The sequence below is a fragment of the Hylobates moloch genome, unplaced genomic scaffold, assembly GCF_009828535.3.
Source record: "Hylobates moloch isolate HMO894 unplaced genomic scaffold, HMol_V3 SCAFFOLD_4, whole genome shotgun sequence".
NCBI classification, from domain to species: Eukaryota; Metazoa; Chordata; class Mammalia; order Primates; family Hylobatidae; genus Hylobates; species Hylobates moloch.
Window position 1 is genome coordinate 138438428 of NW_026652279.1, and position 24766 is coordinate 138463193.

The following is a 24766-nucleotide window of genomic DNA, read 5'->3' on the forward strand; positions in this document are numbered from 1 at the left end:
AGGACAAATCACATGTTTTAAAAGATAAGAAAATTTTGGTTTATTGTGGATAGTCTCTTACCTGAGCATACCCTAACCAAGACTTTTTTTCTTTTCTGTTTCTAATACGGGATGTAGAATTGTATATATGGCCCTGTAAAAATAACAAACGTTAGTCTATCAGTGGTTTCATAATTAATAATCAATGAAAAATAATACAAATGGGTGAATGACATTTCATGCATGTATTTCAATTATGGTTTTCAAATAAATAGTATTATACTTAAATTAGATCTTATTCTAGAAATGAAACCAGAAACACACAGAACACAATTCATTATGGTTATAACTCTGTATAATTAAAGAACTGTAAGGAATCACATTACCCTAACTGTTCCACTGTATCCAGAGCCTATTTTATATAATCCATCCTTGCATAATAGATAAAGAAAAAATCCATCATTCTGAAGTAGACATTGGTCATCTTCATCAACAGATATTTCTTTTAATGGCCACTTGTGCATTAAAGCTGCTTTCTTAATGCCATTACTAAACCAGTCCTGAATTTGAATTTTTCCCACCAAAACTGCTTGTACACTTCTCTGTAGCGAATTTAGAATTGTTGGCACCTAGTCAAAAGAGAAGAAAAATAATGAAAAAACATTTTTAAATGTTACAAACACGGAACAAAGATACTTTGGTAATATATCATCATTTATAAGACAATAAAATGTTCAGAATGGTATTTCACATGCCAGCAAAAAGTACCAACTAAAAGTTCATCTATAAGAAGCAAATCTCAAGCAAGGTAGACTTCCTTACTCTTAGGATTCCATGTCATTCACCAGTTCTGTAAAATCTTAGACATTATATCAAGTACTCTATCTCCACAAATCTATTATTGCCTTGTGGAACTCAGATTGTATTACATTACATTTTGTCATTCTCGATCCATGTTTCTTATTTTATCTTCCATATTTCTCTCCTTGTCTCTCTGTTGCATTCTAGATAATTTCTTCCCCTTTATCTTTCAGTTCACCATTTCCATCTTCAATCATATTATACAATAGTTAACCCATTTTAAGTTTCTAATTGTAATTATTTGGTTTTTCATTTCTAGGAGTTCAATTTGTTTTTTTTCCTAATGTCTGACTACTTTTTATATTCTCACTCCTTAATCATACTTTTGATATTTTCTTTTATTACTTTAACCATACTTTATATATTCATACACATACACATTCTATATCAAATAATTTCAATATCTAAGGATTTGGCAGGATTGATTCTACCATATTTGTTTCTGCTAATTCTCAATAATGGTGCCTTTTTTCATGTGCTTTTTTTATTAATTTGTTTCTGAGCTCAAATGCAATAAATAGTGTTTTATTTGCAGAAAGCCTTTGAAGTCAAGAGTTCGACCCTCTAGAAAGGATTTCAGTCTCTTTCAATACAGCACCTTGCAGTACTACCATGTCTACCCTGCTTTAAACTCTCTGTTAAGCTTTATGAAACGGACAAGTAATATGCATTTGGGTGCCAAAACAAATCTGAGATGTGAAGAGTTACACATAGTCATATGGTTTGGTTGTGTTCCCACTCAAATCTCATCTTGAATTCCCACGTGTTGTGGAAGGGATCCAGTGGGAGGTAATTAGATCATGGGGGCAAGTCTTTCCTGTGCTGTTCTCATGATATCGAATAAGCCTCATGAGATCTGATGGTTTTATAAAGAGGAATTTCCCTGAACAAGCTCTCTTTGCCTGCTGCCATCCATGTAACACATGACTTGCTCCTCTTTGCCTTCCACCATGACTGTGAGGTTTCTCTAGCCATGTGGAACCATAAATTCATTAAAGCTCTTTCTTTTGTAAATTGCCCAGTCTCGGGTACATCTCTAACAGCAGCGTGAAAACGGACTTAATGCACACATTCTCAGGGAAAGCTATTCTCCCTCTACCAACAGTCAGGCCAGGAGAGTTTTGGGAAATGAAGTTGGTAGATAAAAGGCCAAATCATGAAGAGCACTGTAAGCCATGTTAAGGTAATGGGCTTTAATATGGTGTTTCAGCTAGAGTTGGGGATGTAGTGATGTGGCAGGTCTGTAGAGAACTGCAGCTATTGATTCAGAGGATCAAGTAGTTCGTGTTGTCTAGTGATTGAGCATAATATTGGAGACAGATAAGCCCTCGAGTCCTGTCTCTGTTATTTGCCAGCTCTCTATGCTGTGGCTACACTATTTGACAGCTCTCTATGCTATAGCTATACTAAACTTCTTTCAGCTTTCAAATATTTCACTCTTACTCTCACCTCCATGCCTCAGCATGTGGATACCTAGAACATTCTCTTTCTATACCACCAACACCAAAAATTTCTCCTGGCTAATTTCAACTCATTGTTTAGATCTCACCTCATATCCTCTAGGAGGCTTTCCATGAACGTAGTTCATATATTCCTGCTATGAGCTCTAATGGCATTCCTAAGTCTCTATATAAAAGCAAATCATACCAAAATTCATAAGCTCATATGTTGGTGGTCACTATCCTATTAAAATCTGGTATATGGTATCTGAATGTGTTATTTTATTACAATTTTTAAAATATTTGCATATTTTAAACATATATTTAAATTAAACATTTGCCAAACCCTGAAAGCACGTCTACAGAACCCAGCTTGAAAACCACTGTATTAGAGCAACTTCAAAATAATTAAGGACCATAAAAAGGGACAAAAGGATTCCAAGCAAGGCAGAAAGGAAGAAAAGAGCAGAAATCTAGAGTAAGGGAACGGGTCTTGTTTGACCAGGAAAGTTCAAGATCACTGAATAAGACAGAAAATAACCAATATACTCCTTTTGCTATCTTTGGTCTGCTAATAACAGGATTGAGGCATCCCTTCCACCTGCTCTGGGGTTGCCCAAGGGGCCAGAGAAGAGTAGACAGTCAGGTCTCAAAATCGTAACTTCTTTCTCAATTTCCAGAGCCTTCCCAAATAATTAAGTCAAGTTTGCCTATAAGGATTATTTTTCCTACCACTAAAATGGTGACGAGCTTGTTTGTTCCACAACTGAATATTAAAAGCCTAAAATGTTTTATACATAGCTGAAGTAACTCAGAAACGAATCAATTCATAAACAAACATAATCAACCGATCAAAAATATATCAGATTGATACCATATCTTTTTCTTTCAATAGAGAAAAGATATTTAAAACTATGAATGAATTCCATACTAAAAAAACTCAGGGAAAGATGGGAAGAGGGGAGAACGCAGAGAGCAAGACAACAGCGAGGAAAGAGAAGGCTATGGTGTTAAGGCAAAGACCAGCTTAAAGATTTAAGAGGTCTGGCCAAAATTCATTTTATTATATTTAAAGCTTCAGAGTTAAACATACATATCACTTAATTGAAATACTGTAGATTATTTATGTATCAATCTTGGACAGATCAAGCTACTGTAATGAGTGAGAAAAAGCAGAATTCCTATTGACAGAAATTGAGATGAAACTGTAACTTGTCATCTTATAAATTTCTAAGCAGATATAAATATGAAATACCTGAATAGTTTGGCAAGCATGGCTTCCATTGTTGGTGAGGATAGCAGAGATGGCCTGAAGTGTCCTTCCTGTTTCTCCCCAAGAAGCCACCAGACTAAAGAGGCAAGCACAGGAAAGTGCTGTTAAGGACTGTCCTGTGCTGTCATTCATCCCAGTACTTCGAACAGTGATTTCCAAAAGAAGCTGGAAGAGAGACTCTGTGGATAAAATAGAATTCAATTATATTCATCCAACATACAGAACATTATATGCGTATATTTATTTATTTTTACTTTGTCTCATTATAAACAAAATTTAAAGAATCTAGAACAATTACTTTGCATTAGTTTCTTTCTAGTTACTCTCTTCCCCAAAAGTTAAAATATTTATGTAACAAGGGTCTTAAAGAACACTCAGTTGAACTCCTTATTTTTCTTAGTAAAAAAAGAAAATCAAAGGTCTTTTAAAACAAGCTTGCCTAGAGGCATTCACATATCCAAGAAACTCATCCTATCAAGTAATAGACTACTCATCATACTTATTTTACCTTTCAGATTAGGAGGCTTCTTAAAATGTTAAGTGTCCAGGAAATTACGTATATATTTTCAAAGTAATAGAAACACAAAACATATGCAATAATGTGCTTTAATATAAAATTGGCTATATCATTAACATAATAACAATTCACACTTAGGATGTAATTCATTTATACCCTAGAAAAACCTCCAAGTCAATAGGACAGATATTCTCCTCCTTTAATAATGAAATTGAGATATGGGGTAGTCAAAAGATTTTTCCTAAATCATAAAGTCATTTAGTGGTGAAGATAAAACACACACACACACAAATGTTTTACAAGCAGCAGAGGTCTCCACACAAAATTCCCTGAACACCTCCATCCAAGATTCAATCAACAGACATCTGGGGATTTCTTCCATAGAAGGGAGATTTGAAAATCCTTATAGAGTGAATAATCAGATGGACAGGGAAAAAGAGAGTTAGAAAAAGAAAAACTGAGAAAGATGAACAGAGAGAAAGGGAAAGGAGAGAGGGAGAAGAACAAGAGAAAGAGGAGTAATGTACTGCAGTTCTCTAAAAACTAAAATGCCACCTGTGGATTATCTGGTAACTCACAGAAACCCAGGCAGCCCCTACCAATCCCTCATCTTCCATAGCTAATCCCAAATTAAGTCCTGTTTATTTTACTTCCTCATGGATAACTCCACTTTTCCCTATCTCATCATCATCTTTCCAATCCATGCTATCATCACCTCTTTGACTAAAAAGTGTTAAGAAATTATCTCTTACCATTCGCTTTTGCCCCAATAGCCAGGGAGAATTTCAAACCAAAAATCTAATTGTCTACTTAAAATACTTTCACTCCTTTGTTAATTTCTTCCTCCCTTCTGTCTTCTTTTCTTTCTCCCTTCCTCTCTTCACTTGTCTGTACACATCCTATACTTTCATTTTTTTCCATTTATCCTTTCCTCTACCTTTTCCTCCAGCTATCCTTCCTTCCCTCCATCCTTTCATCTATCCGTGTTTGTCCATATTTCCATCTACCCATCCTTCCTACAATTATTATCCTTCAGCGAGTACATCTGTTGATTATTCAGCAAATATATACTGAACTCTCACACATTAGCAACTATTCTACATTAGGGTATTGGCAAACATGACAAAGAATGTCTCCACCCTTTCAAAAAGGTTAAGAATCCAGGGAAAGAAAACAGTCACTAATTTAAACAAATAATTTAAGAAAATAAGGCTATTTAAAAAACAATATTCTTAATGTAATGAAATAGAGAATGACTTTCCATTCCTCCTAGCCCACTAATGAAATTCTTTAACATGGCATGTAAAGCTCTGCATGTCCCTGCCTCCTTCCTCAGCTGTCACAAGACTGTTCCCTTCACTCTCCACATTCTAGCCACATTGCTCTTCTTTTCATTCATTCTCCTTTCTGTCTCAGAGCCTTACTACATGCTGTTATTTCTGCCTGGAGCACTTATAATCTAATTCACTCCCTCCTATTCACCCTCTAAATCTCATATGTCACATCTTCAGAGAGCCTGTTAAAGACTCTCAGAAGGAGCTGGGTGCAGCAGTGTGTATCTATAGTCACAGCTACTTGGGAGGTGGAGGCAGGAGGATCACTTGAGTCCAGGGTTTGAGTCTACCCTGGCCAATATAGTGAGATCCTGTCCCTAAAGATAAATAAATAAAAATTTTTTAAGTTAAAAAAGGAATCTTGGCCAGGCACAGTGGCTCATGCCTGTAATCCTAGCACCTTGGGAGGCCAAGGTGGGCAAGTCACTTGAGGTCAGGAGTTTGAGACCAGCCTGGCCAACATAGTGAAACCCTGTCTCTACTAAAAATACAAAAATTAGCCAGGCATCGTGGCACACACCTGTAGTCCAAGCTACTCAGGAAGCTGAGGCAGGAGAATAGCTTGAACCTGGTAGGTGGAAGTTGCAGTGAGCCAAGATCGCACCACTGCATTCTAGCCTGGGCAACAGAGCGAGACTCCATCTCAAAAAACAAAAAAAGGACTCTCAGAACTCCTTCTACTTTCCTCCATACGATTTATCCACATTTGTAATTATACACATATCCAACTCTCTGATGCTAAGTTCCATAATAACAGCAATGGTATCACACATTCTTAGCACATAACAAAGGGGGTGCTATTACATTTCAGTGAATACTTGAGAATATAATCTAATTGAACAGAATATATGGATATAAGGAAATATATTTTTAAATAGATAATTTAAAAATCAAAATCTATTTGCAAAGAGAAGAAGCTTGGTGTATACGAATCATCAAGATATTCCACAGTAAGAGTTATATAAATATACACATATTTTCATGAATAACACGAAAACAACCAAATGGGAAAAAAAGGATAACCAATAAGATTGTGATATTAGATTAAAAAAACAAGAAGAGGCAAGTTTCAACAGAAATTTAGTATAAAAGAACCAAATCAGTGCTTTTATCTTTGAGCTAATTTAACAAAATAGAAAATATGAAATGATAAAAAATCCCTTACATAGAAAAATAAGCCAAAGCAGTGACGAGATCAGCAGTAAACACTGAAAGGATGGAAGACAGACGAAAGGCAGTACAGCAGAATTTGAAACTTTTAACAAGAAAATAAAAATGAACAGATTAAGGTGAAAGGTTTCTGGGTTTTGTGGGATTTTTTCGGGGTTGTTTTTGGTAGAGATGAGGTCTTATTCTGTCACCCAGCTGAGTGCAGTGCAGTGGCATGATCACAGCTCACTGTAGCCTCAGACTCCTGAGCTTGAGCGGTCCTCCCACATTAGCCTCTTGAGTAGCACTCATTGCCATGCCCAGTTTTTTTTTTTTTTTTTTTTTGTAGAGATAGGGGTCTTAAGTTGCCCAGACTGGTCCCAAACTCCCAGCCTTAAGCTGTCCTCCTGCCTCAGCCTCCCAAAGTGCTGGGATTACAGGCATAAGCCACCACACCCAGCCAATAATGTGAAAGTTTTGATGGAAGATAATAAGACTAAAGCACACATTATATTTCAAAGCTAGTATTAAGAACAAGTTCTAGTTTTAAAAGAATAAAGGAAAGAAAGTATGTACAGAATGGATACAAAGGAAAGTATATAACAACTGACATGAGACATGAGAATGGTAGAAGACTTAGGAGGAAAGAAATAACATGTTCAAAGTAGGAAATATGACATACAAGTCTTAGTGGGTATTTCAACATTCCAATTATTTGCTAACTAACAAACCAAAGCCAAGAAAACCCAGCAAAATATTGTTAAATAAAATAAATCAAATCTTCAGTAAAATGCTGTCAAGCCAAGCAGCACTTCACAATATTAATATGATCACTGGTGCTATCATAACAATAACCAACACGGTGCTTGCTTGTCAACATGACAGCTTCTATTTGGTAATAGCTTTTAATAACTGTGTATGTGAGGGGGGTAGTTTTAAAAAATCCTCAGCTTGTTTTAATGACCAGCATCCTCCCTCCCATTAAAACAAACAAACAAACACACAAAAGTCAAACACAAAAACTGAATCACCGCATGCAACCAAAAAAAGAAAAATCTGACATGTAGTTAGGTTCATGCAATTTGGTTTTCACAGGTGGGTCCTACAAAATCTAAATAGCCAAGTAGAAAAAAAAGGACCAAGCTTTAGTCTAAACCAGCAGTGTAGTCCCCAAACCAGCATCTGTATCACCAAGAAACTTTTTCCAAATACAAACTCTTGGGCCCCACCCCAAATCTATGGAATCAGAAACACCATAGGGAAGTCCCCGATAACTCTGATATATGCTAATGCGAATTGAGAACCACATAATGGGAACCACAGCTCTAGTACTTCTGAGAATTTTCCTATAATACTAGAAGGATCTAGAAAACTTTAGATAGTTTAAAGACCCATAGTTAGCATCGGAGAAAAAAAGCAATTAACCAGTTAAAAATTATGCTTCCATCTATATTTCTATTCCTTAATACCTTTTAAGTAAAAGCTCCTATCTTATTTAAAGGATTACATGTTGAGCCTAGGTCACTGATACGAAAGGCAAGAATCGGAACATACTTTAAGAAAAGTGAACACTTTATTTACTTAATGAAAGTTGCTAAGTCAGAAGTTTAATCCATAACACAAATAGATTTTTACTCATGATGAATACAAATAAAAAGTCCCCTCAATTTATAAACCAATTGTACTGTTTGGGTTTGTGGCATTTATTTCCTTTTCCCCTGTTTTTTAAAACTATTGAGAGTAACAAGTTAGAGAAAGTGAATGTTAGCTGTTTTGGCCAAAAGTTTAATAAGAGCGATTTCAGTTAATAGTGACCTTAAGGTGTGAGGATTATTTCTGGATTCCAGGGATTTATGTTTTGTTTGCCCCCCCCTTCATCATACTAATTGAGAAATGTGTGTGCACGAACTTCAACTCTTAAACCATAACTTCAGTGGAACACAGAAAAAAATACTCTAAAACTTATACCCCTGCTGTTTCCGTACCACAGTTAAATAAAGACTGCATTATAGGCTATTGTGTGTGCTTCATAAGAAAAGCTCTTCACTTTTTAAAAACTGCAAATTGACAATTTATAATTGTATAAATTTATGGGGTATAAAGTGATGTTATGATTCATGAGTAAAATGTGGACTAATTAACATCTATCACCTCAAGTACTTAACATTTTCTGTAGTGAGAACTTTAGAAATATTCTCTTAACAATTTTGAAGTGTACAATACTGTATTATTAATTATATTCACTTTTAAATGCTTCACTGAATGAGCCTTGGCTCTTACCTAGGACCTCGGGTGGCTCAGACTGGAGGCCTTCTGGCTGCTGGCCCTGCAGCACGTTGAGCAAGGCTTGGAGACTCCTGAGACACAGGGATGGATGAGAAAATCGTGTCTCCTTGATCAATTCAAAAACTTCACAAAGGCCAACCTCAATAATCTATTTGAAAGGAAAAAATATATATACTTTATGACATGTAAGCTAGTAACACTTTCTAAGCAGTTTAGTTGGTACAAGTTACTTCCACAGAAAATGATAATGTAAATGTATAATGGAGCCGTAATAAAACATCATGAAAATGCCTTATAACAATGAACTAGAGACTAGATTGCATTCACTAGGAAGAAATAAACTATTAATTTGAAAAGTTCATTTGATTGTACTTAAGGAAAACTCAGTACTCTTTTTGTCAAAAGTCATGTTAATTGTTACCTATAACCAGAAATAAAGTCAACACAGCACATATAGTAAAAAGATTTTATAAGGAGCTTTTCATCTTAGCCTTTTCTATAATGGTACAAATCACTATATTATTATTTATAGTTGGTATCCCTTCTTGTAGGATGATCACAAAACAATTTAAAACTGCTTAGCTAAAAATACCACTGGTATTTTTCCTTTAATTATCTTACTATTCCTCATCAGGTGCAAGAAAAATCAGACTCCATATCCAGCAAAAGAAATAAATCTGTTACTAAAGACTGAGAGAGCAAATTGCAATGAATGAGTTTAAGGATATACCTTCATAAGACTGATAAAAGACAAATTCCATTTCTCAGGCAATGTCAACATTCTGAGAACCAGTTCAGGAAGTATTAAGTAAATTGTTTGGAGAAGTAACAGAAAAATTAAAATAAGACTAATTAGTAGAAACTCCCAAAACCATTAATTCTATTGAACACAACAGTGGAAGAATATTCTCTCTGCTGATATTTTTGCATTAATTCATATATTACATAAATACCTCCTAAGCACTCATATTTTGCAAACTCACTTTAGGAAATACGAAGGTATACTAGACCCTGTCCTCTAAGAGTTTATAATCTAATAGGGTAAATTAGTCATGCTATATAATTCATACTCAGTACAGATCTCTCTTACTGCATTTATTACATTATAGTGTAACTATTTTTGTTTTCATTTTCCCAACCATGTTGGGATCTTCCAATAAACAAGGAACATGTTTAAAACAGCTTGCATATCTTCCAATATACAAGGAACATGTCTTAAACGGCTTAATACCTTCCATGCCTAGCCAATTACCTAGCATATGGTAGGCACACATTAAATATTTGTTTAATTTATTCACTAAATTGTTTGCTAAAAACCACTGCATCTCAGAAATACATTTTCTAAACCAGAGGCAAATCGGCTGAAGGTACGTCAATTGTAGTTCTGATTAACATTTACAAGTTTTCTGGAAACAACAGATGTAGCTGAGAAGTCAAATAATTAGGAGGACTGTCTTTAGAGAAGTTATCTAAAATGCTAACAGACTTGATTATAGCTAATATTATAGTAGAGCCTGCATAGAGTTTCAATTGATTAAACACATTAAGTGAGTAAACTTTCACATTTGATATAGTTTCTTTTCCTGGAATGGACTAGAAAATAAAAACATGCTGTCCAAGATTTCTATCTGCTTATGTTCTTACAGGAAAGAGAAATGTGAAGTCAAAGATCTCCAGAGTACAAAATATGGGGCTCTATCCTCAAGCCAATGGAAGACTACTATATTCTGTCATTCTTTCAGATTGCTTACTCTGCTACCAACCATGATTTTTCATAAATCCAAGAGGATTCTTCACAGATGACATTCTTGGCTAAGGTTCATTTATTATAGATACAGTTTCCTACAGTGACAAAGGAATTATTGAACCTTGCCAGAAACAGTAAGACTCCCTAATGAACAGGTTCTTGATCTCTCCGGTAAGTTTAAGGTATGAATGGCAATAGTTAGTGAAAACACATATTTCTCCCTCCTTCAGTATCAGGAAGGAAGAGTGTAAGGAGAAAAAATATAGTCCTGCCAATATAGTATTATTTCATTTGTGTGTAAAAAACATATTTTAATGTGTACATAGAAAAAATGACAAAAGAAATACAAATGTTTATATTGGGGTATATTTTGATTAACGGTATTTCAAATATTACTTCTGATTTTTAATACCTCTTTAGAAAAACGTTCTGATTTTTCAAATTATCTACAATAAATATGTATAATTAGCAAAATAAATAAATAAATGTGATATTTAAGAAAAATAATTATAACAATAAAAGAACACAAGAAGCTTGAATACTTTCAATAACAAACTATAACTAATTACCCAACACATGCTTTCGCACTTCTCTTCATAAAACAGTCTTCTGTAAATTTACTGAATTTTACCTTTACTGCTGCTCTCAAATAATTAAATTTTGAAGGTTATCTATCATATTTGAAAGATAAAGAAACACGAAGCCCAAATAATTACCTGATATGGCCAGTCTAATATACTGGGAAAGTGAGATAAAAATACATTTGGCCAAAGAAAAATGATATATAATGAGTCTTTCAAGGTTTTATTTTGCCCTTCTCAAATCATGTATTTCCAAATGTGACTTTATTATTTCATGAATAAGTGTGATCATAAAAGTTTAGTTACATCACATTTGGATTTAATAATTAACTCTTTACCCTTAAAAATTGTATCTTATTCAGTTAAAAAGTCCTAAAATCACTTCCGATACTTTTATATTTGAAAAAGCTCAAAAGGAAATCAAAATTATATTTACATATTACCATAGAGTGAAGTATACTGTCTTTTAAAATTGTTTGTATAAAGCAAATATTCGGTACAGAGATAATATCTATAAATAATAAAAAATTTAAAAATCTAGAGACAGAGAAAAAAGGTGGGGGAAGAGGCAGCAGCAGAAGGAGAGGAGGAGAAGGCTAAGGTGGAGAATTCTGAATGTGAGGCCGGGTGCGGTGGCTCACGCCTGTAATCCCAGCACTTTGGGAGGCCGAGGTGGGTGGATTATCTGAGGTCAGGAGTTGCAAACCAGCCTGATCAACATGGTGAAACCCTATCTCTACTAAAAATACAAAATTAGCCAGGCATGGTGGCACATGCCTGTAATCCCAGCTACTTGGGAGGCTGAGGCAGGAGAATCACTTGAACCCAGAAGGTGGAGGCTGCAGTGAGCCAAGATCGCACCACTGCACTTCAGCTTGGGCAAGCAGAGTGAAACTCCATCTTGAAAAAAAAAAAAAAAGAAAGTATGAGTGTGAAGTTTCTGAGTTCCTTGCCTAACAAATTTATCTATGACTACTACCATCTTCTTCCCTTCTCTTCACACCCAGAGGAAGAGAACTTTTCAAAACTTTTCAACTTTTCAAAGCTATTTTTTCAAACAATATTCTTGATCCCACCCCCCGCCATCTCTCACAGAAATTTGTTTCAACTTGTGCCTACATGGTGATAACTCCCAAATCTATTTTTCCAGCTGGCACTTATCTTTTGAACTTCAGCCCTACATAGCACACACTGGACACTTCACATTTACCTCACAATCAGCATGTGCAGAACTAAACTTGATCATCATTTCAGCCAAGCACTGTTCCTCATCCAGTTTTCCCTCTTTCAGTAAAGGGCCTCACCACACAAAACCTTTAAGAATATCTTTAGATTCTGCCTTCTTTTTCAGTCTTTATAGCCAATTTATTACTAATTCCTGTCAATTCTGCTTAACATTTCTTATATTCAAAACACTGTCACTACTATAATTCCAACCCTCATTAACACTCTCTAGACAACTGCAGTAATTGCCTAAATGGTTCCTCTGTCTCCAATCTCACTCACCACCCTGTAGTTATGGATATGCCTTACTAACTGGAGTACAAAGTTACTTACTAACTGGAGTACAGTTACTGCAGTGTTAGTAAGGCACATCCATAACTACAGGGTGGTGAGTCTCATACAATCATGCAAGTCTGATGATATTCTTTTGCTTAAAATCTTCAATATTTACTAATCACGAGACAACATCTGAATCAATTACATGGCACATAAGGCCCTTCATGATTTAGCTTCCTGCTCTCTCTCTCTTGCTCTATCTCAGTCATTGTTGAGTCCTTTCTCTAACGCGTTCCACTATATCTAGCACTCCCTATCAATCCTTAAGGCACTAGAGAATATTTATTGACCTGGTTCTTATCCCTACAAGACAATGCTTTCTTGAGGGCAGGAATTATGTCTCATCCTTTCGTTCTCAGGACCTAATACAATGCTGGCTACAAATTCAAAAAGAATATACTGAATTAAGAAAGAAATGATCCTAGGTAAGTCTAAATCTTTTAATAATGTGGCATGACTGGCTTCAAATGGGTTCAGATGGGAAATATGAATTCTAAGTGTTACTGTTTAAAAATTATGCACCAGGCACAGTGACTCATGCCTGTAATCCCAGTACTTTGGGAGGCTGAGGCAGTCAGATTGCTTGAGCTCAGGAGCTCGAGACCAGCCTGGTCAATCTGGCAAAACCCCATCTCTACTAAAAATACAAAAAGTATCCTGGGGTGGTGGCAAACGCCTGTAGTCCCAGCTACATGGGAGGCTAAGGTGGAATGATCGCTTGAGCCCAGGAGGCGGAAGTTACGGTGAGCTGAGATCACGCCACTGCACTCCAGCCCCAGTGACAAAGCCAGACCCTGTCTCAAAATGAAAATAAAAACAAAAATAATAAAAATTATGTAGCTATAAAATCTGTAAAGTTTTAGAGGATGTAGATTTTAGTGACAGTTTGAGCTGGGTAAAAAACTTAATGTAGAAGCATTCAGGGAATAGAAAGCTCCTTTAAATATATCAATGATTACTGATCCACAAAACACAAAAACAAAAGCAAAAAGCAAAAAAAGGGTGACAATCAAGGTTTATATAACAGTCAAACTCAATTTATTAGTAACTAAATTTTAAAACTCAAGAATGGGAAAAATAAAACTGCATTACAACAACACTTCAAAAACAGACTAAAAACTGTCTTAATCACGTTAAGGAAAAAAAAAAGGAGTAGGAGAGACAGAAACCTCAGGCAAGAAGGAATGGGACAGCCACATGCTTAGGAGGAGCAACAGGGGAACAAAGAAAAGGAGCAAACTAGGATAACAGACAGTAGCATTTGAGGCTGAGGCACAGAGACGGTCAAAGGAAAAAGAAAAATGCCAACATTTCCCACTTGCCTTCAAATCTCATCACCTCGAACCTTAAGAGACTAATTTCATCCTCAGTGTCAATTCTTCATGTCATGGAAATGGCTGCCAAAAAATATCACCTGAAAGTTTCACTTCCCACCCATAGTATCTGCTTGCCTCTGCATAGAGGCATCTCATCACTTCTTCCTCTCTCTTCACCTCTCATTCATCAGGTGATTGCACTGATTCTCTAGAAGTTTCATTTGCTTGCATAATTTTTTTAATAAACTGAAGAGTTCCTTGACAAGTAACTCAAATTCATTTGCACCTACACATTTTCTTGTTTGCACCTAACCTGACACTTGTAACTATATATATCATTTACGAGCACTTCTTTCTGTCAGGTACTGTTCTCTCAAGCACTCAACATCCATTAATTCATTTAAATTGTCACTACAACCCTATGAGGTAGATGCAACCCCCAATTTATAGATGACAAAACTGAGGCACAGATGTGTCAAATAACTTCCATTGTCACATAGCTAGTAATTTTAATGGTGTTTGAACCCCAGCAGTTTGGCTCCATAACCCATGCTAACCCTGTTTGCAGACAGGTCAGTACTTGGTGGAAAATTCAGTATTAATCACTTGGGCTATCTGATCTTCTTTAATTTTCTTTGAAAGATCCCCCTTTGACTCTATTAATTATGCTGCAAAAGGTTATCTTAAGAATGCCTGATATTTCATTTAATACTCACTAATCCTGATGTTTTTAAACACCCTAGGAATCCATTGTTCTTGTTTATGCAATTTAATTTGAACTACAGTTTACTATTCAAAATCTGCATACCTGTGTAAAAAATTTACCCAGGCTTTTGTTTTCTCTCACAATATTGAACTTAAGTAGCACAATTACTATAATACAGTGTGACTCACACATACACAGAATTGGTATTCTAACTAAAAAGTAAATTATACAAGTCCTCCAGCCTTACGTCCTAACTCAACTATGTTTTTTATCTCAATCTCTCCTAGTTAAGCATAAGAAATTACAATTAGAGACCATAATTTCTACGTAGAGCAGCTCCCACATTAAAGATAAACATGTTTGTTTTAGGTTAAAGAAAGAAGCTATTGGCCAGGCACGGTGGCTCACACCTGAAATCCCAGCACTTTGGGAGGCCAAAGTGGGTAGATCACCTGAGGTCCAGAGTTTGAGACTAGCTTTACCAACATGGAGAAACCCCATCTCTACTAAAAATACAAAATTAGCCAGGTGCTAATTACAGCACATGCCTGTAATCCCAGCTACTCAGGAGGCTGAGGCAGAAGAATTGCTTGAATCCAGGAGGCACAGGTTTTAGTGAGCCAAGATCATGCCATTGCACTCAGCCTGGGCAGCAAGAGCAAAACTCCGTGAAAGAAAGGAAAGGAAAGGGAAAGAGAAAGGAAAAGGGAAAAGGAAAGGGAAAAGAAAAAAGGAGAAGGGAAGAGAAAGGAAAGGAAAGGAAAGGAAAGGAAAGGAAAGGAAAGGAAAGGAAAGGAAAGGAAAGGAAAGGAAAGGAAAGGAAAGGAAAGGAAAGGAAAGGAAAGGAGAGGAAAGGAAGGAGCTATTAGAGTAGGTACAGTTAGGACATTGCAGACAAAGGAAATAAGAAAAAGAAAAGGGTCCCACTCTAAAACAGGAGGCAAAAAGGACATGTGAAGATGGCTCATCAAGAAGCTGAGTAAGTTCACAAAACCTGTATTACTCTATGAAATATGAAGCAAGCCATCTGCCAAGAATAAGGTGAGAAGAACCTGACAATATGATAAAGGATGGTGGTGTACTTAGGAACAGCCACCATAAAATGTGCAAAAGAACTCAGACCAGGTTCCATTTATGCTGCTATTTCCAAGTAGTAAAAAATATTTGCACAATCCCTTGTGGATATGTGTAAGTTTTCAAGGCATAATTTTAAGGTATCAGTTTAGTAAAAAGGCAATAGTCATAAATCATTTATAATTATAAAATCATTTTGAATATCTCTGTTTAGAAAAAAGCAATATGCATAAGTTATATAAAGGCACCATTTAAAAATGTCTATTATTTTCACCTATTCTTTTGTTATAAATATTAACTATATCTAGTATATAGAAAAAAATATATAACAGGCCGGGCGCAGTGGCTCACGCCTGTAACCCCAACACTTTGGGAGGCCGAGGCAGGCGGATCACGAGGTCAGAAGATCGAGACCATCCTGGCTAACACGGTGAAACCCCGTCTCTACTAAAAATACAAAAAAAATTAGCTGGGCACGGTGGCGGGCGCCTGTAGTCCCAGCTACTCGGGAGGCTGAGGCAGGAGAATGGCCTGAACCCGGGAGGTGGAGCTTGCAGTGAGCCGAGATGGCACCACTGCACTCCAGCCTGGGCAAGAGCAAGACTCTGTCTTAAAAATAAAAAAATAAAAAAAAAAAATATATATATATATATATATAAAATAACCCTCCAGTCTTAAATATACCAATACTTAAACAGAACAGAGTACACTGAGAATAGTTCTACAACACAGGTTTTTTTTTGTTTGTTTGTTTGTTTTTTTGTAAATGGAGTCTTGCTCTGTCACCCAGGCTGGAGTGCAGTGGGGCCATCTCAGCTCACTGCAAGCTCCGCCTCCCGGGTTCACGCCATTTTCCTGCCTCAGCCTCCCGAGAAGCTGGGACTACAGGCACCCGCCACCGTGACCGGCTAATTTTTTTTTTATTTTTAGTACAGACGGGGTTTCACAGTGTTAGCCAGGATAGTCTTGATCTCCTGACCTCGTGATCCGCCCGCCTTGGCCTTCCAAAGAGCTGGGATTACAGACGTGAGCCACTACGCCCAGCCAGTTTTTTTGGGGGGGACAGTCTCACTCTGTCACCCAGGCCAGGGTGCAATGGCATCATCTCAGCTCACTGCAACCTCCACCTCCTGTGTTCAAGCAATTTTCCTGCCTCAGCCTCTGAGTAGCTGGGATTACAGGCGCCTGCCACAATGCCGGGCTAATTTTTATATTTTTAGTAGAGACAGCATTTCACCATGTTGGCCATGCTGTTCTCAAACTCCTGACCTCAGGTGATCCACCCGCCTCGGCCTCCCAAAGTGCTGGGATTACAGGTGTGAGCCACTGCGCCCGGCCTACAACACACGTTTCTATTATAGAAATACCAACTAGTTTATATGCTCCTGGTAAATAAGGGAGTAGTATCAGAATAATGCAGAAGTTAAGTTGGTTCATAGGTGATTTTTTTTTTTTTTCCTAATCAAGGGAAGCCACAATATCAAGAGTACAATTATAAGCTTAGGCAGAAAGGAAAAGGCTCTCAGCCCAGCTACTACACAGCTGAGAGGCTTTGTAGTTCTATTTCAAGAAAAATAAAAATGCATACCTGCATCCCAGGTGAGGAGCACCTCCCAGCTTTCCAGGGCTCTTGGCTTTCTCTTGTGCCCACCTTACTCTCAGCTCACTGGCTCAGAGCTCTACTTCCATCTGCCATGGCTCAATGCCTCTATACCAGCATTTCCACCCTACTGCTTTTGTACATTTTTTAATTGCCCCTATAACAGACTCCAACCAATTGATCTCCCTTCCTGCGCTTTCCAGTGAATTATCAGTTATTGACTTTGTTAGCACCTTAGTTATAAAGTTGTAGAGTTTTCCTTTTCTGCTCCAAATCTATTTCTGCCCATAAGCCGTGTTATTTTTAGTGTGCAATTTTACATAAAGCAAGGTATTTTAGCAATGCATATATACGCATTATAGCCAGAACACCTGCAGGTTATACATCTAAATATTAATAGAACTCAGTGGCTTACCTTTGGAAGCTTGATAGGGGGCTCTTTGGATTCCTCTTCTTCATCACTATCTGATTCTCCACTCTGCACAGAGTTCTTAGATGCGGCTGCCAACGATATTTCCTTTTTCTGCCATTCCAGAACGCAATGGCGTACATTACAGTAAATATTGAAAGCAGAAGGATTGCTATGTAGTTTGATATCTGGTACGATTACTGTATTCTCCAAGTTTTCAGACTGAAATACAAAACAGAATATTTCCATTTCACACTCCTTTCTATCATCAAGTCCCATTTTACATAAAAGTAAAGATTAGACAGGCTGACTTGCAGAAGACACATTATGTGACACAGCAGAGACAGTCTAAGTCTATGGACCCAACTTCTAGTCCCCTTTTCATATCTCACTATTTTTTGAGTAACGCAGCAATAACCAGCCAATCCGACAAGGGCTGGAAAGGGATGGGCAAAAAACTTAGAAATATTCTTGTATCACCATGACAGGAATAGACTCAACAAAGCTTAACTCCTAGAGTTCTGTATCAAAGGAAATTCATTTGATGACTTCCTAAGAGACACCAGACACACTGTAGAGTCCCAATGACCTACTACAAACATTAGATTGCATTTTGAATGCTTTTAAAAGTAGACATAGAAGTTTACACAGAAATGAGGGCCCCCCAAAAAAACACTTAATTTTCATCAACTCATTTCATTCTCATTCAAATAACAGTAATGCCAAGTAAGCTGTAGATGCTTCCCTAAGCTCTCTCTCACCTATCAGTATTGACAAAAGCTAAAAATCATGTGCTTGGTAGTTTGTTAAGACTAAACAGTTTCTCTTTTATGCCCAGTATTTTATTCATCAGACAGCAACTACAATTTCAAGATCAACATTTACATTATAAATATAAAAAGCTGTTTTAAAATATTTTAGAATTTCAACTTCCAATAATTAGAGTATGTCCAGGAAGTATCTAATATAAACAAAATGATACTTCAAGTACCAAAAACACTTGGTCCCAAATATTCAACTCTTCTTCCATAAAGAATTGGAAAAAAAACAAAACAAAATACTCTTGTTAAATAAGAAATACATCAAAAAGTTAAATTGGCATGGCATATAACTTATGAGTATATGCATAAGAGATATTACAAATATCTCTTATCCAAATATCCAGAGATATTACAAATATTAGCTATTCAAATCCAACAATATATAAAAAAGTAATACATTATGACCAACAGAGGTTTAACCCAGGGACAATGTTGGCCCAACACTGGAAAAGCAATCACTGTCATAACAGAGAAAAAATATATTATACTGCAAATAAACACAGAAAAATCACTTGACAAAAATCCAGTATCGATTCATGATAGAAAAAAAAAAGTCTAAGTTAGGAATACAAGGGAATTTTCTCAACTTGATAAAGGGTATCTACAAAATAACCACAGCTAACGTGGTAATAGACTGAATGCTTTCCCTCTAAGATTGTGATCCAGGCAAATAGGTCTACTCTCAGCAACTCATCAACATTGTACTGGATATCCTATTTAGTACAAGGAAAATATCCTATCCAGCCAAGGGAAAAAGGCAAGAAGTATTTTCTAAAAAAGAAATGTTTTTACTTGTAAAAAAACATGTAGAGAATCTTAAGGAATCTGCAAAAAAGCTACCAGAAATAGTATGCAGATTTAACAAAATCACAGGATATAAAATTACTATATAAAAATGAGTAGTATATACACATACTAGGAACGAACAATTGAAAAATGTAATTTCAAAAATGATAGCACTGAAGTCACAGACTTGGAGAAAATATTTGCAAACCACATATCCAACAAAGGATGAGTATTCAGAATATATAGAATTCTCAAAAGTCAACAGTAAAAACAAACAAGGAATCCAATTAGCAAATGGGCAAAAGAGAAGAATAAACACACCAATATAGAAGATACACAAAGGGCAAATAAGCACATGAAAAGATTCAACATCACTAGCTACTAGGAAAATGCAAATTAAAATGAGATACAGTACACACCTATCAGAATGGCTAAAATAAACAGTGACAACACCAAATGCTGTTGGGGATGAGGAGAAACTTATACGTTGCTGATGGCCATGTAAAATGGTATGCCACTCTGGAAGAAAGTACAGCAATTTCCTACAAAACTAAATATGTGCTTACCATATAATCCAGCAATTATGCTCTTGGACATTTACACCAGAGAAATAAAAACTTATGTTCACACAAAAACCAGTACACGAACGTTCGTAATAGCATTCTTTTAAAATAGTCAAAAGCTAGAAACGACTGAGATATCTTTTAATGGGCAAATGGTTAAACAAACTATGGCACATCCATACCACGAAATGCTTACTCATCAAGGAACAAACAATATGCAACAATGTGTGTGAATCTCAAAGATATTTTCCCAAGTGGGGAAAAAAAGCGCCAATCTTAAATGATTACGTACTGCACAATTCCACTGGATAACGTTCTTAAAATGGCAAAATTATAAATGCTGAACAGATCAGTGGTTGCCAGAAGCTAACGAGAGGGTGAGGAAGGAAGATACCTGTGGCTATAAAGGATATCTCAGAGAATCTTTGTGATGGAACTGCTGTATATCCAACCTGTGGTAAGAGTCACATGGACCTACACATGTGATAAAATTACACAGACTTAGGTGCACACAAACACATACACACTGCATTCATACTAAAATCATCTCAAAGCAAAATAAATTTTCAAAACTAACTGCATTTACAATAACATCAAAAATATAAAATAATTGTAAATAAAAGTAATAAAATATGTGTAAACCCTACACACTGAAAACAAAAAAGTGTTGCTGAGTGAAATTTAAAGACTTAAATAAATGGAGATATATACCATGTTCATGGATTGGAAAATTCAATATCATTAAAATGGCAATTCTTACCCCAAAAGCAAGCCACAGAATAGGAGAAATGTATTTGGAATGCAGATATCTGACAAAAGACTTGTATTTAGAATATATGAGAAACTCAGGCAATTCAATAATAAGAAGACAATTACAAAAATAAGAGGCAAGATCTGAACAGACATTTCACATCAAAAAATAAGAATGGCAAAAGGTACATGAAAAGATTTCACATCACTAGTCATTAGAGAAAAGCAAGCTAAAACCACAATGGGAAACCCCTACTCAGTAGGCTGACTGAAATTTAAAAAGCGAATATCATATGTTTGCAAAGATAGGAAGCAACTAGATTGGTCATATACTACTGGTGGGACTACAGATTGGAACAACCACTTTGGAAAAGAGTTTTCTAGTTTCTTAAAAAGCTAAACATACAGGCCAGGTGCAGTGGCTCACGCCTATAATCCCAGCACTTTGGGAGGCCAAGGCGGGCAGATCACCTGAGGTAAGGAGTTCGAGACCAGCCTCCACATGGAGAAACCCCGTCTCTACTAAAAATACAGAATTAGCTGGGCGTGGTGGTGCATGCCTGTAATCCCAGCTACTCAGGAGCCTGAGGCAAGAGAATTGCTTGAACCTGGGAGGTGGAGGTTGCGGTGAGCCGAGATCGTGCCACTGCACTCCAACCTGGGGAACAAGAGCAAAACTCCGTCTCAAAAAAAAAAGCTAAACGTACATTTACCGTGCCAACTCTGAGGAAAAAGTTAATGCCACAGGCATGATTGCTTACTCCTTGTATTTCCCCAAGGAAACCATGATTGACCCTTGGCTAACCTTTGGGAATGCGGATGTTTAGAGTTTTCTTTGTGGTAGTGATTGAAGACTGTGTTATGAACACATGGAGCAATGGACCATGCCTCCTGGCCTGTCAGACTGCTCTGCATCTACAAACATCAAGCTTTACGATGTGTACCTGAGTTTCACTTACCATGTCTGATTGACTAACAAGATATGTCTATGTGACCAAAACCACAAAAAGTCTTGAATTCTAAAACTCACCTGAGCAAAAACAATATACACATTTCTCTGTAGTTCACTGCCAGAGAGAAAGCATGTCTTTCTTTCTGACATGAAAGCTCAGTCAACGAAGAACTAGGAAGCCTATGCCATAACTCCCTATACATCACAAACACATACCTTTTTCCTGCTGCTTGCTCTGTATCCTTTGTTGTAATAAATCTTAGCCATGAGTATAAATTGCTTGTGAGACTTATGAGTCCTTCTGGCAAATCAAAGGAAAAACCACCCAACCATTCCACTCCTCAGTATGCACCCAAGAAAAATGAACACACACACATACACATACACGTGCATACATATGTATATAAAATCAGCAAAAAAATGGAATGAACTATTGACATACAACAACATGAACACAAATCATTATGCTGAGGGAAAGACACCAGACTAAAAAAAAAAGAGTACTCACAATATGATCACATTTATATGAAGTTCTAGAAAATGAAAACTAATCTACAGTGACAGAAAATATATCTGTGGTTGTCTACAGCCAGGGTTATAGGGAGGGATGGAATCAGCAGAGGATAAGAAAACCGGCCGGGCGCGGTGGCTCGTGCCTGTAATCCCAGCACTTTGAGAGGCCAAGGCGGGTGGTTCACCTGAGGTCAGGAGTTTGAGACAGCCTGGCCAACATGGTGAAATCTTGTCTCTACTAAAAATACAAAAATTAGCTGGACATGGTAGCTGGCGCCTGTAATCCCAGCTACTCAGGAGGCTGAGGCGGGGAAATTGCTTGAACCCAGGAGGTAGAAGCTGCAGTGGGCTAAGATCGCACACCACTGTACTGCAGCGTGGGATACAGAGTGAGACTCCGTCTCAAAAAAAAAAAGAAAAAAAGAAAACCCCTGGAGATGATAGAAATGTTCTGAACTTTGACTGCAGTAGTGCTTCTATGCATGAATGTTAACTTTCAAAACTTACTGAACTACAAACTTCAAATCTCTATGTCAGGCTCAGCCACTGAGAAGCCTGAAGACAGACATATTTGGGATCAGGAAGTTGAGGAACTTTTCTGAGTAATGAATTTGATTTCTCCTGTAAGAAAGTGAAGTTATATGCTGGAAGGTAGAATTTATCAGAGGTTTGAGGAGCATGGCAAAGGTCTGAAATAATCACAGAAGAAAAGAGAACTATTTGACCAGAAAAAATAATAAGAGAGTCTGGCTATGGTATACTTGAGATTGATGATCATGAATGTGTATTGTTATCAGTTAACTCTTGTATAACTCTTTTTGGCAGCACATGGAACTCACCTTAAGGGAGGGACAAAAGAACTGGATTCACACAAGATTGAGTTTTGTCAGATTAATGCAACAAATATACAAGGGAGATATGGTAGGTAAATAATAGCCTCCAAAAACATCTACACCCTAATTCCCCAGAACCCAGGTGAATGTTACCTTACATGGCAAAACGGACTCTGTATATGTGATTAAACTAAGGATTTTGAAATGTACAGATTATCTGGATGGGCAATGTAATCACAAGGGTCCTTACAAGTGAAAGAGGGAGGCTGGACAGTGAGAGGAGGAGATAAAACAACAGAAAACTATCAGTGATGCCGCATGAGAAAACTCAACCAACCACCACTGGCTTTGAAGATGGAAGGGGGCCACAAGCCAAGACATCCGAGCAGCCTCTATTATAGAAACTAGAAAGGCAAAAAAACAGATTCCCTCCTAGAGCCTCCAGAAGGAATATAGCCTTGCTGACACCTTGATGTTAGCTCAGTGAGATCCATTTTGGACTTCAGATTTCCAGAACTGTGAGATAACGAGTGTTATTTTAAACCACCAAGTTTGTGTAATTTGTTACAGATTAAATAAGAGTTTTTCTAAAAAGAAAGACTGTGGTATCTAACCTAGGTAAGATGGAAATTAAATAAAGGAGATGACTGATGGATGAGGAGAAATAGAGGGGTTGATGATAGCCATAAAGTAGATATAATGGCTATATATATATATATATATATAATATATAAAGTAGATAAAATGCCAGCTAAATGGCATTTTAAAAATAACTTTCAAAAAGAGGGTAGATGAAAAATAATCTGGAAAAAGTAATACAGGTCAAGGAGACTAACAACACCATTTTACTACTTTATATGCTTTCCATGAGCAAAAAATGCCCCTTACTCATCTTTGTATCCCAAACACCCAGCATAATGCCTGCACATACTCAGCATGCAATTAATGTTTGAGGAATAAATCAATGAACTTACTTGTATAACTGTTATCTCAAACTACTCTTAAAAAGAAGATATAGAAATACTGAGGGCAAGAGGAAAAAAACTGAATTACTGAGGGCACAAAGCTAGTTGGAGGCCGAATTGAAGGGGACAAAAGACCTTGACTTCTCCTCACCTCTTCCTGGATATCATATGACACCACTTCAGGAAAATCACCAAATCAAACCTTAAAAAAACTTAAAAGATATTCAAGATTCCCATACTCTGATTTGCACATAGCACCAAAAAGTTGAAAAGGGATAGAGGTTGGAATGATTGTATTTGTTAGAGGTTTTCTGTATATTGACAATGCACTCCACTTCCCTCCTCTATCCCAGAAGCAGAAGTAATGAGAAGGGATACAGTGAACAGACATTATTTTTCTGCCTTCCCGGCAACACTTTCCTTAGGGTAACTATTCCTCCCTCATTCCATGTGGCCTATTCACCAGGGTGCTCACCCACTGCCCATCTCAGGGTTAAAAATATAACTCAGTCTAACCAAAGTATCCCATATCTCTGTGGTCAAAGCAAATGATGCAGGTAAACCGAAAATCCTACCCAAGACTTTCTGCTATGACTAGTAGAAAAGATTGCCTCTTGCTCAGAGCAAATGGAGTTGGAGCTGCTGGCAGCCTCAGCCCTCAGTCACAGGTAATAAGTCCACACACACAGGAAGGCAGAAGCAAGAGCTGAAAATATGGGTTTGATTATTTTATTTATTTATTTATTTTTGAG

At 36.8% G+C, this 24766-nt stretch overlaps 1 protein-coding gene across 1 annotated transcript in view; it reads right to left on the reverse strand.

The window, feature by feature from the left end:
• MYCBP2 (MYC binding protein 2) overlaps nt 1–24766 on the reverse strand; it is a 288978-nt gene that overhangs the window by 232497 nt on the left and 31715 nt on the right. The window contains exons 3-7 of the mRNA XM_032151244.2: nt 17838–18053; nt 8833–8986; nt 3535–3731; nt 366–608; nt 62–133 (exon numbers count right to left, since the gene is read on the reverse strand). Coding sequence (XP_032007135.1) covers nt 62–133; nt 366–608; nt 3535–3731; nt 8833–8986; nt 17838–18053 — 882 coding nt within the window. The remainder of the gene's footprint in view (nt 1–61; nt 134–365; nt 609–3534; nt 3732–8832; nt 8987–17837; nt 18054–24766) is intronic.